Source organism: Musca domestica, unplaced genomic scaffold (genome assembly GCF_030504385.1).
Source record: "Musca domestica strain aabys unplaced genomic scaffold, Musca_domestica.polishedcontigs.V.1.1 37, whole genome shotgun sequence".
NCBI classification, from domain to species: domain Eukaryota; kingdom Metazoa; phylum Arthropoda; class Insecta; order Diptera; family Muscidae; genus Musca; species Musca domestica.
In genome coordinates, this window is record NW_026712321.1 from 2,713,870 (window position 1) to 2,727,037 (window position 13,168).

General features: G+C 32.2%; 1 protein-coding gene across 1 annotated transcript; it reads right to left on the minus strand.

The window, feature by feature from the left end:
* Positions 1 to 2,231: 2,231 nt before the first annotated feature.
* Positions 2,232 to 3,333, minus strand: LOC101891949 (uncharacterized). The gene is made up of 2 exons (XM_005189273.4): positions 3,229 to 3,333; positions 2,232 to 3,157 (listed from the first exon to the last, which is right to left on the minus strand). Exons 1-2 carry the CDS (start codon positions 3,230 to 3,232, stop codon positions 2,295 to 2,297), a joined length of 867 nt encoding a protein of 288 aa, XP_005189330.1. The 5' UTR covers positions 3,233 to 3,333; the 3' UTR covers positions 2,232 to 2,294.
* Positions 3,334 to 13,168: the final 9,835 nt, after the last annotated feature.

Here is a 13,168-nt window from a genome sequence, read left to right on the forward strand (position 1 = left end):
CTTTAACCCGAGCTCATTTTTCAATATTTGCCGAATGAAATATTGCGATATGTTTAGCTCACAAGCCATTTTTCGGCCACTGCGATGCGGGTTTCAATCAAGTCGTTTCTTTACTTTTCGCACCATTTCTGCTGATGTCGCTGTTTTCTTCCGTCCACTTGCTTGGGCTGCGCTACCAGTATCACAGTAACGAGCGATGGTACGAGACACAAAAGATTTATTCACACAATTCAATGCTGGAGTGCTCCAACGATAGCCACTTGTGTCATTTTCCAGTCAAATATAAAGAAATCACCCTATCACGCCTGAATTCCATCACAAATAATTTTTTTTTCGGGAAAATTCTCACCAAAATGCTTTTGTGCGCTTGTAAACAATATAATGAACTGTCACTGGAATAATTGTAGCAGCTGTTGGACGAGTGCATTGGCTTTTAACAGCGGTGCTCAAGAGAAATATCTCTTTTCAGTCAAATGTCTCTTTGCTTATTTAAATCAATAACAAAACAGTAATAAGTCATTATTTATACAAATATTTTTTATCCATTTGCTTTATAAACTATTTTGGTAAACATTCGTGTTTAAAAACAATTAAATAAAACCGTAAAATATAAAGAAAAACAGAATTTTAATTTTCTCTTTAATAATCTCTTTTTTGTCTTCATGTTCTAGAACACGGTTTTGAGCACCGCTGCTTTTAATCTCAGATTCTCTGTCTCTTAAAGATCACGACTCTCTTTCTTACTCTCTGTTATGGGATTGTTGTTATTCTTGCTCTATTCATATTTATGCTTATGACTACGGTATTAGCTAACCACTACCGGTTTATCGACAATATGTTTGATAAGAGAAAGAGAGTAACAAAGGGAGAAGAATAACAAGGAACAGAGTTTAAGAGGGGTATGTTCAGTGAAAGCCACAGTTATGCTGCTGCAGCGTTTCTCACATCAACAATTCTTTTAAATTATTATTTGATAAGAGAAAGAGAGTAACAAAGGGAGAAGAATAACAAGGAACAGAGTTTAAGAGGGGTATGTTCAGTGAAAGCCACAATTATGCTGCCGCAGCGTTTCTCACATAAAAAATTCATTTAAATTATTATTGTATAAGAGAAAGAGAGTAACAAAGGGAGAAGAATAACAAGGAACAGAATTTGAGAGGGGTATGTTCAGTGAAAGCCACAGTTATGCTGCCGCAGCCTTCCTCACATTTACAATTCTTTTAAATTATTATTTGATAAGAGAAAGAGAGTAACAAGGGGAGAAGAATAACAAGGAACTGAGTTTAAGAGGGGTATGTTCAGTGAAAGTCACAGTTATGCTGCCGCAGCGTTTCTCACATCAACAATTCATTTAAATTATTATTTGATAAGAGGAAGAGAGTAACAAAGGGAGAAGAATGACAAGGAACAGAGTTTGAGAGGGGTATGTTCAGTGAAAGCCACAGTTATGCTGCTGCAGCGTTTCTCACATCAACAATTCTTTTAATTTATTTATTGCGAATTATTATAAAATTAACTGACACCTTTTAATAATTTTTTATGACTCCTTAATGAAGATATGTTTACACCTCCACGCAATTTTAATAAATAAACAAGAAGTCATTTTTTTCCAAAATCTCCCGCTATGCTTAGAAAAAAAAGAAATGCACAACAAATCAAGCAGTATTTAAGCACTTATCTGGCAAAATATGATTAAAAATAAATTACTATGATCAGAGACTAATCATTTTTCATTCTTTAGTCACGGAAGTAGACAGTAATATCAGCAGAAACGAAATGGCCAAAAATGGCAAATGGAAGACGTGGACCATTTTCTGTCTTAGGCTGTAGTATCTATTACGAATTTCAAATTCCAAATTTGAATCAATTCCGGTAAATAATTGCGCTAAAATCATCAAAATACCGAATATCGAGGGGTACAGTTATATGGGGGCTATACGATGACGTGGACCTACATAGGCCATTTTCAATACCAAAAGTCCTGCAGACATAATACACATTTGAGTAAATTTTTATCAACTTACTTCATTTCGTTCGGAAGCAAGAGTGATTTCCACAGATGGACGGACGGACGGATAGACGGACGGACGTTGATAAATCGTTGATTTGTGGGGTCTAAAATGTATATTTCGAGGTGTAACAAACGGAATGACAAATACCCTCCATACTATGGTGGAGGGTATAAAAATATGATTTACAAAAAAGTTCCGTAGGAAAAAATCCAGCCTCTAAGATTTCCAATTTTTATTAATTTCCACAAAAATAACAACAACAACAACATCTTGAATCCTTACTTAAATTCTAGTCAAAATCTCATATGGATGCACAGAGACCTCACGACCTCCATAGGGAATGAGAACACTATCATTATCGATTAGGACCAAACCTGGTGTCAGGCTGCCACTGTGATGCGCCCTTCCAATATACATGGGTTCCTGGGACGGTGTATGCCCCGAGGCTATGGCGTTCGGTGGAATTGCGCCATTGTAAACCGGAACCCAGGCATAGTTGTTGTGACCCGCCAGCACCTCTATGCTAGATTTCCGGATTTCATTGCCATCACTGGCCACATAGGCCTCTCGGCGATCTGGAATAAATTTGGCCGGCAACAATAGGCCGTTATGTTGCGACCGAGCCACATAGATGACACTGCCATCACTGTCATGGCCAGCAACCACGCTATTTGCTGGAGCATAATCCAGGCCGGCTGCCATCCAGTTATCTCTGGGATTGCGCACCAGAATTTCATAGCGATGTAAGGCTACCTCCTGGCCTCCATACGGTATATAGAGACAACCATGAGAGGGATGAACTTTGCCGACACTCAAACTGCCACAGTGGTGACCACGTCCCACGTACAGCGGTTCGCCATCACCGCTTAGGCCGGGTGAGACAGCATTCGCTGGCACCTGTCCATGTTCGGCCTGGACCCAGCTATAGCCGGGTCCTCGCAGCACCTCGTAGTGATACTTCACATGTTCCTGGCCACCCCAGGCCACGTAGGCACATCCCTTGCTGGGTATGACTTTGGCAGCCAACACCTCACCATTGTGTTCGGCACGACCGACATACACCGGCGAGCTGTCGCTGTCATGGCCGCCAACAACCGTAAATTCCGGCAGGGGGCTGTGCGCGGAGGATGCAATCCAAAAATCACCTGAACAAAAGAATGGAATGGAAATTATTTCCAAATTGCAATGGGCCAGCCGAGCTGGCTTTCTTTCTTACCCATTGTGTTAACGCTGGCAGAAACTGTAATGCAGTTCTTTGTAACCTAAATCTCTTTAAATACCCATGACCAGTTACGAAGAATGCTCCGCACAATGTCTCGGAAAATACCGACTCATTTAAATAGAAATTAAAATATTTCCCATTGCGGTTGGATGAGTTCATTCTACAGTAGCCGCTGTCATTGTTCTGCTATGAAAATAGATTTCATATTGAAAAAAACACACACACACATACGAGGGTGGTGGCGGTGTGGTGAAAAAAATAACTTTCAAATCAAAGGGATCGAATGAGTTGACCAGCAGATCTTGTGTTTGTAGAGATAATGGGTTGTGTGAAATATGAAGAGAACAGGATGCTTATTTCGGATTTTATAATGGTTTTGGTTATTCAAAACGTTGACCCTTTGTGGGAGAGGTACCAGAAGGAATGGTCCGATCTCTAACACCTTTATAGCAGATCTTGTGTTGATGGAAATATTGAGATGTGCAAAGTCTGAATGGAATCGGATTATGGTTTCGCGATTTATGAGCTACATGGATATTCAATATTTTGACCTTTTGTGGGGGAGGTACCGGAAGTAGTGGACCGATATATTCCATCTTCACAATAGACCATGGGTTAAAAAAAAAAATATTGCGGTAAATGTAATTTGAAGACAATCGGACTCTTACACCCCTTTTTTATAAGAGTTATAATTATTCAAAATTTTGACCCTTTGTGAGGGAGGTACATACTTGATGAAGTGTATCGATATTGTCCATTTTCGCATCTGATGTAGCACTCATGGAAATATAAGGATTTGTAAAGTTTGAGCAAAATAGGATTATACTTTCTTTTTCTGTGCAGTAAATTATTTTCTTCTTCTTTTTCTCAAATTTTGACCTTTTCCGGAGGAGGTACCAGCAGGTGTGGACCGATACTGCCCATTCCCGAACTCCATCTAATGCCGGAAATAGCATCAAATTTTAGAATGAGTTTAGATTTGTTCGAATTTGTCACCTTTGGCCATAATTCGAAAGCGTCACAGGCTGCCCGAAGGTTGCTCTACGGTATTTTGGCCCATTCCCGGCGAAGCGCTTGCTTGATGTGATCGACCCTTTGGTATTTTTTAGTTCCAACCTTGCTTTCTAAAATACGCCAGACACAATAGTCCAACGGATTGGTATCCGAAGATTTTGGTGGCCATTATGAGCTGGAAATAACCATACTTGGGTGGCGCGTGCTGAGTGCGATGGTGCCTGGAGTCCTATTGGAATGTCCAAGGTCTGGGGCCAAAATGTTTGCGTGTCCAAGGCTTTAGTACACCCTCCATAATATTTTCGCAATAATATTCGTCATTTATTCTAATGCCACGATCGATAAATACGAGCGAAAAGCGACCATCGGCTGTTATGGCGGCCCACACCATCACCATGGCCGGCGCTTGAGTTTTGGTGGCCAACCGAAGGTGCACATTTTCAGCTGACCTCTTTGGGAAGTAAACACGATGATTTTGTTTGTTTACAAACTGCAGGACGACGAATGTTTTCCCATCGGAGAGAGAGAAAACCAAATTCGGCAGTTCACCACTTTCGGCCAAGAGAAGCAAGTCTTTAGCTTTTTTTTAGTCTATTTTCTTGCACTCTTTCTTGCACTTTTTGGAATTTCAATGGCTGTACCCCGAGCTCATTTTTTCAATATTTGCCGAATAGAATATTTGCCATATGTTCAGCTAACGAGCCATTTTTCGGCCACTGCGATTTTTCAGTTTCGCTCAAGTCGCTTCTTTACTTTTCGCACCATTTCTGCTGATGTTGCTGTTTTCCGCTGTATCCGCCCACTTCCTGGACATATGTCGGGCTACGCTACCAGTATCACGGTGCCGAGCGATGGTACGAGACACAAAAGATTTATTCACATTTAAATGCAGGAGGGCTCTAACGATAGCCACTTGTGGTTTTCCAGCCAAATATAAAGAAATCACCCTATCACGCTTGAATTCCACCTCAAATAATTTTTTTTTTGAAAATTCTGAACAAAATGCTTTTGTATCCTTATTAAGAATATAATGAGCTGTCACTGGAATAATTTTAATAGCTGTCGGACGAGTGGATTAGAAATGACGGCAGTCTGAAGTTGTTTGCAGTTTTTTTCTTTTTTTTTTTTTTTTTGAATTAAATCTATGGGTATTCCGTCTTAAAATATCCCTGGGTCTAATTCTCGGTTTCTTTTTCAGAATTCCCCCCTGGTAATCCTTGAAAACATTTTTAAGGTCGTTGGAAAAAAATTGTTTTTTTTTTCAGTTCCCCAACCTTCCCGCCTTTGCTCCTAGCGAAAATATTCTTTATTCCCTTGACATATGCCGTGCCAAAGGACACCTAGTCCTGCAAAGAAAAAAAAAAAACGAAATAAAAAAAATCTGAAAAATATTTCACAAAAGGATTTCATGTACACCTCAATTATGACTATGACAGGGCACGGTGTTTGATGTCAAAAGGATGGCATTTTTTTTTTGTGAATGATCCTTTTAAACAGGATGCAAAAAAAAAACTCAAAATACAGCGTCGGATAATTTCGCCAACTGTAATGGAAATGCGAAAAAATATGATCCAAATGATGTAGACTCGGAAACTGGTGATGACAACTTCCTTGTCGCGAAACCAGCTAAACTTTCATTAGTCCTTCATTTTATTATTTCCACGAAAAGAAAAGCTAGAACAAAAAAAAAAAAAAAAAAAAAAACAAGACATAAAATGATAAAAGACCATAACCGGATGTTGAAATACGAATCCCCCCCCACCCCCAACACCAGCAGTAAAAAGAAAAAATAAAATAAAAATTACTTCTGTTAATAAAAGTGTTGGCCACCGGAAACGTCCTGGAGTCACTGTGTCTCAACTCAACTCATGGCATACCATCACCGAGTGGACAGTTTTGGGGCTGCGTCATATTCATATTCTTGCGAAAAGCTTCAGCTACAGTAAGTTGGTCATAAGTTCCTGGCGAGAAAAATGAAATAATCTCTATGCCACGTTTTTTTGTTATTGTTTTTTTTTTTTTTTTGAAAATGTCATCAAAATGCCATAAAAATTTGGAAAATCATTTTAGGTAACAATAAACGGATGTTGGCAACAATGGAAAAACATTTCTTTAAATTACGTCTGGAAAATTTGTGTTGTTGTAATTTGAACAAGTAAAAAAACATTGAGTTCGGCCAGGCCAAATGTTCAATACCCTCTACCTTAGGGTAAAGGAAACATTAGAGCCCACTATGATCCACATATACCAATTTTTAGACATATTCATAGGAAAATGTGCCAAAAATCATCAAAATACCGAATATCGGGAAATACGGCTATATGGGGCTATACAAAAACGTGGACCTATACAGTGTTTTGCCAAAAGAGCTAGAATCCATTAAGACCAACAAATACCGATTTCTAGAAAAATCCGCGAAGAAATGTGGCAAAAACAAATTAAAATGCCGAAAATCGGGAGGTACCCTTATATGGGGTCTATTCCAAAATGGGGACCTATAATTACAATGATTCGCCACACGAACTGGGACCCATTATGACCTACAAATACCAATTTTCAGACAAATCCGTGAAAAAAATGTGGCATAAATCTTCAAAATAACGAATATCGGAAGGTACCGTTATATGGGGGCTATACCAAAGCGTGGACCTATACATGGAATGTTTTGCCACACGAAGTGGGACCCGTTATGACCTACAAATACCAATTTTCAGACAAATCCGTGAAAAAATGTGGCATAAATCTTCAAAATAACGAATATCGGAAGGTACCGTTATATGGGGACTATACCAAAACGTGGACCGATATGTCTCATTTTCAATACCAACCATCCTAGACACAATACAAATTGCTCTGCTAAATTTTGGCGCTCTACGTAAATTATTTTTTTTTCTGGATTAAATTTTTTTGATCGGATTTTTTGGTCGAATTTTTTGGGTGGATTTTTTGGTCGGATTTTTTTTGTTCAATTTTTTTGCATGTTGTTAACACCGTCTAGATTTTTGTGTTTCTTTTTTTTGTAATTTGGCTTTTTCATTTTTGGTCGAATTTGTAAACCCCGATTTTGCCCCGATTTTATTAATAAGGTTTTTCACAATTTTTTTCATATTTTTAAAAATATACTCTCCCTACAATCTCCTACAATTGGCAAAGGCAGGGAAAGTTTTTGCCATTTATTAACACCTCCGCAAATTTTTGTGCGTGTGTATTATGTATGTGTGCGTGTAAGTGAGTGAGTGGCTGTGTGAATATTTCATTTCCGGTCAATTCGTTCGAGCCACAGATAATAAACATGCTTGAGTGGTTTACCATTCATTTGGTTGGGTCATTTGCTGTAAATACACAGCAAGGACTGCGAGTGGTTGCCAACGAAGGTCAAAGGGAGAACAAAAAAAAAACAAGAACAGCAACGGAAACAAAAAACCAACAACAACATAAAAGTGCAATGATTTTTTAAATAAATTCAAAAATTGGCCAGCAAAAAAAAAAAAAAAAAACTACTGAAGTCGGCTTGTTGATTACATACAAATATCAATAAACGCCACTTCCATTGATGCGACCATTTAAGCCTGGTGGTGCGGTGAAGGGGGAAACCCCAAAATTGATGACGTGTATATTGCCCGACAATGACAGAGTCAACGGCACACAGACAGTTGGTGGTTGGTTGGTTGGTTGGTTGATTGCACAGACTGTAGATGTTGATGCGGCTGAGGTCAGTCGAGGCTTGATGAAAAATAAACTGTGGTAAAGGTCAATGAGAACGGCCGGTGAGGGTGGAGGAGGGGGGTTTGGAATTATTTTCGTACTTTCTATAAATAACCATAAAATATACAATTCGTCATGTGACGGCAGTGGCAAAACAGATACAGTCAGTAAGTGCAGGTTATACTGACTCACCAGTTGGCTGGCTGACTTACACACTGCAAGTCAATACCCACAACATTTATTTACGGCTGTGAAATGCATTGAGTTGTTTTTTTTTTTCAACCATAAAGTTGAGTAAATTATATTTATTATCAGGACGATGTTTCAAAAATATAAAACACACACACATGCACACTTTTATAAAAAAAAAACACAATACCTAATGAATCCGCTGTTGTTTTTCATTGTTTTTGTTGGCTTGTGTTTTAAGAAAATATATTTCAGAAACCAATTTGAAGAAATAAAAATTTTAAAAAATCGACAAAAAAAAAAATGTTCGACCAAAAAAAAAAAAAAAAATTCCGACCAAAATATGAATTCATCAAAACAACAAATTTAATTTGTGGCAGAAAATTAACGACGACTAAAAATTGAAATATTTCGACCAAAAATATATGTCACTTTTTTCGACCAAAAATTTAATTCTAGCAACGTAAAAAAAAATAAAATCAAAAAATATTTCGGCCAATATAGAATTCGACCAAAAATGTATTTCAAAAACCAATTTGAAGAAATAAAAGTTTTAAAAAATCGACCAAAAAAAAAAAAATTTCGACCAAAATTTGAATTCACCAAAACAACATAATTTATTTGTGGTCGAAAATTAACGATGACTAAAAATTTAATTCGACCAAAATATATGTCATTTTTTTCGACCAAAAATTTAATTCTACCAACATAAAAACAAAATAAAAAAATATTTCGGCCAATATAAAATTCGACCAAAAATGTATATCAAAAACCAATGTGAACAATTAAAAGTTTTAAAAAATCGACCAAAATTTTTTTTCGACCAAAAAAAAAAAATTCGAACAAAATTTGAATTCACCAAAACAACATAATTTATTTGTGCTCGAAAATTAACGACGACTAAAAATTTATTGCGACCAAAAATATATGTCACTTTTTTCGACCAAAAATTTAATTTTACCAACGTAAAAAAATAAAATCAAAAAATATTTCGGCCAATATAGAATTCGACCAAAAATGTATTTCAAAAACCAATTTAAAGAAATAAAAGTTTTAAACAATCGACCAAAATTTTTTTTCGACCAACAAAAAATTTCGACCAAAATTTGAATTCATTAAAACAACATAATTTATTTGTGGTCGAAAATTAACGACGACTAAAAATTTAATTCGACCAAAATATATGCCATTTTTTTCGGCCAAAAATTTAATTTTACCAACGTAAAAAAATATAAAATATTTCGGCCAATATAGAATTCGATCAAAAATGACGGACGACAAAAAATTTAATTCCATCAGAAATAAATAACAGCAATTTTTTTTAAGACCAAAAACTTAACTCGACTAAAAATATATTTCGACCAAAAAATAAAATTCGACCAAAAATGAATGACTAAAAATCAAATTCCATCAGAAATAAATGATAATTAATTTTTTTAAGACCAAGTTTAACTCGATTAAGAATGTTTTTCGCCCAAAAATTGAATTCGACCAAAAATGAATTATAACAAATATTTAAACTCCCTCAGAAATAAGTGGCAATTAATATTTTTTACAAGAAATATTTAATTCGACCAACAAAGCAATTTTTCCAACAATAATTGACCACTAAAAATTTAATCCGAGCAGAAATAAATGCCACTTTTTTCGACCAAAATTTAATGACGACAAAAAATTAAATTCCTTCAGAAATATATGATAACTTAATTGTCTTTTTTACGACCAAAAACTTAACTCGACAAACAAATTTATTTCGACCAACAATTTAATACGACCAAAAAAAAAATTCGACCAAAAATGAATGACTAAAAATCAAATTCCATCAGAAATAAATGACAATTAAATTTTTTTAGGACCAAATTAAACTCGATTAAGAATTTTTTTCGTCCAAAAATTGAATTCGACCAAAAATGAATTATAACCAAAAAATTTAAATTCCCTCAGAAATAAGAGACAATTAATATTTTTTATAAGAAATATTTAATTCGACCAATAAAAAAAATTTTACCAACAATGAATGACGACTCAAAAATTTAATCCGATCAGAAATAAATGTCACTTTTTTTTCTATTATATTTCTATTTAATTCGACCAATAACAATCTGAAATTTGACGATCAAAAATGCAAAAAAAAAAGAAAACTTTCTTTGACCAAAAATTTAATTCGACCAAATAAAAAAAAATTCTGATCTAAAAAATATTTTTTTTAATTAGCTTTTGAAAAAATGTTGTTTTAAAAAAATCTATGGGTTTTCTGTCTTAAAATATCCCTAAAACACCACATGATCTTATTTTCTTCTGAAACACAATTCACAACTATTGTTCCGCTGCTAGATACATGTATATATGTTTCTTTATATGTATGTATGTATGTATATCTGTTTTATTGCTTTTCGATATGACAATGTATTTTTTCGGACAATTCAAAACTTTGTTCAAACACTCATTGCTGATCCAAATCTATTTTCAAAAATTATGATAAAATTAATATTTGAAAAGTTTCAAACAATGGGCCATTGAAAGAGTTTATTTTTACAACTGTTTTGGAAGTTTTTTTGTTGGCTTTTGGTAAAATATTTTAAATGGTTTTTCGACAACCGTTTGGCAATTTTGAGATAGCCATGAGAGCGGACAATTTATGGGCAATTTAAAATTGTGAATATGGACAACCCTTTTCGCAAGGATTTTTGGGGCCGAAAATAAGTCGTCAGGAAAAAAAAGAAAACTGAGGAACATAATTTTCACCATTCCTTTATTCATCACCCATAGCCAACAATCACCATCCGCAATCAAAAAAAAAACATCTAAATCTAAAAAAAAATCGAAATATTTTTTTATTTCTAATTCTTATTGGAATGCCATTAAGTTTTAGGTCACTTCAAAAATAAAATAATAATAAATAAATATTAAAAAAATAAATAAATAAATAAATAATGATAATAATAATAATATAATAATAATAATAATAATATAATAATAATAATAATAATAATAATAATAAAAACAATAATAATAATAATAATAATAATAATAATATAATAATAATAATAATAATAATAATATAATAATAATAATAATAATATATAATAATAATAATATTAATAATAATAATAATAATAATAAATAATAATAATAATATTAATAATAATAATAATAAATAATAAATAATAAATAATAATAATAATAATAATAATAATAATAATAATAATAATAATAATAATAATAATAATAATAATAATATAATAATAATAATAATAATAATAATAATAATAATAATAATAATAATAATAATAATAATAATAATAATAATAATAATAATAATAATAATAATAATAATAATAATAATAATATATAATAATAATAATAATAATAATAATAATAATAATAATAATAATAATAATAATAATAATAATAATAATAATAATATAATAAATATAATAATAATAATAATAAGAATAATAATAATAATAATAATAATAATAATAATAATAATAATAATAATAATAATAATAATAATAATAATAATAATAATAATAATAATAATAATAATAATATAATAATAAATAATAATAGATAATAATAATAATAATAATAATAATAAATAATAATAATAATAATAATAATAATAATAATAATAATAAATAATAATAATATAATAATAATAATAATAATAATAATAATATAATAAGAATAATAATAATAATAATAATAATATAATAATAATAATAATAATAATAATAATAATAATAATAATAATAATAATAATAATAATAATAATAATAATAATAATAATAATAATAATAAATATAATAATAATAATAATATAATAAATAATAATAATAATAATAATAATAATATAATAACAATAATAATAATATAATAATAATAATAATAATAATAATAATAATAATAATAATAATAATAATAATAATAATAATAATAATAATAATAATAATAATAATAATAATAATAAATAAATAAAATATACATAAATAAATAAATAATACATAAATAATTTTAGGTCACTTCAATAAAAAAAATCGAAATATTTTTTTTATTTTTCTAATTCTTATTGGACAGCCATTTAATTTTAGGTCACTTCAATAAACCTTTACAACTTCCGTTAATATTCTTCGGCTCCAAAAACTTTACAAAAAAAAAAAATAAATAAATAAATAAAAAAATTCAACAATTTTGCCCTCAAATCGAGCAAATTACCATGGATATTATGCTGCAGCGAAAAAGCCAGACAATGGTCAGGTCCAGACATTAAAATTGGTCTCAAATTTTGAGATTGAGATATGGTGATGGTTTTGAAAATGTGTACCATAATTGTACGAAAAGTACTGAATAGTACTGTATTTGGTAATGTGTGAAGGAATCAGGCTGGAGTCCTCAAATTTAATTTTCGAGTCTCCATTGGTAATTGGGATTGAGATATGGAGATGGTTTTGGAAATGCACGAAAAGTACGGAATGGTACTATATTCGGCATGAGGTGAAAAAAGAAAGCTAAGATCCCGAACACATTCATATTTGGATTACAGATTTTAACTATGATCTGATTTTATTTGCGATTTGACGCTGGTTTGGAAATATGTACTACAATTGTACGAAAAGTACTAAATGGTACTAAATTTAGTATTGGGTGAAAAAATAGAGCTAAAATCCTGAAATTTGAAATACAGGTTACTGATGGTACTAATTTTTGAGATTTGGCGTTGGTTTGGAAATGTGTACTATAATTGCACTAAAAGTACCAAATTGTACAAAAATTGGTATTGGATGAAGGGATAGGGCTAGAATCCTCAAATTTGGTATAGAGATCTATATTGATAACTGCGATTGAGATATGGTGGTTGTTTTGGGAAATTCGTACTATAATTGTACGAGAAGTGGTACTAAGTGGTACTAAATTTGGTATTGGGTGAAAAAATAGAGCTAAAATCCAGAAATTTGATATTGAGATTAGTGTTGGTATCTGTGTTTGAGATTTGGCGTTGGTTTGGCAATATGTCCCATAATTG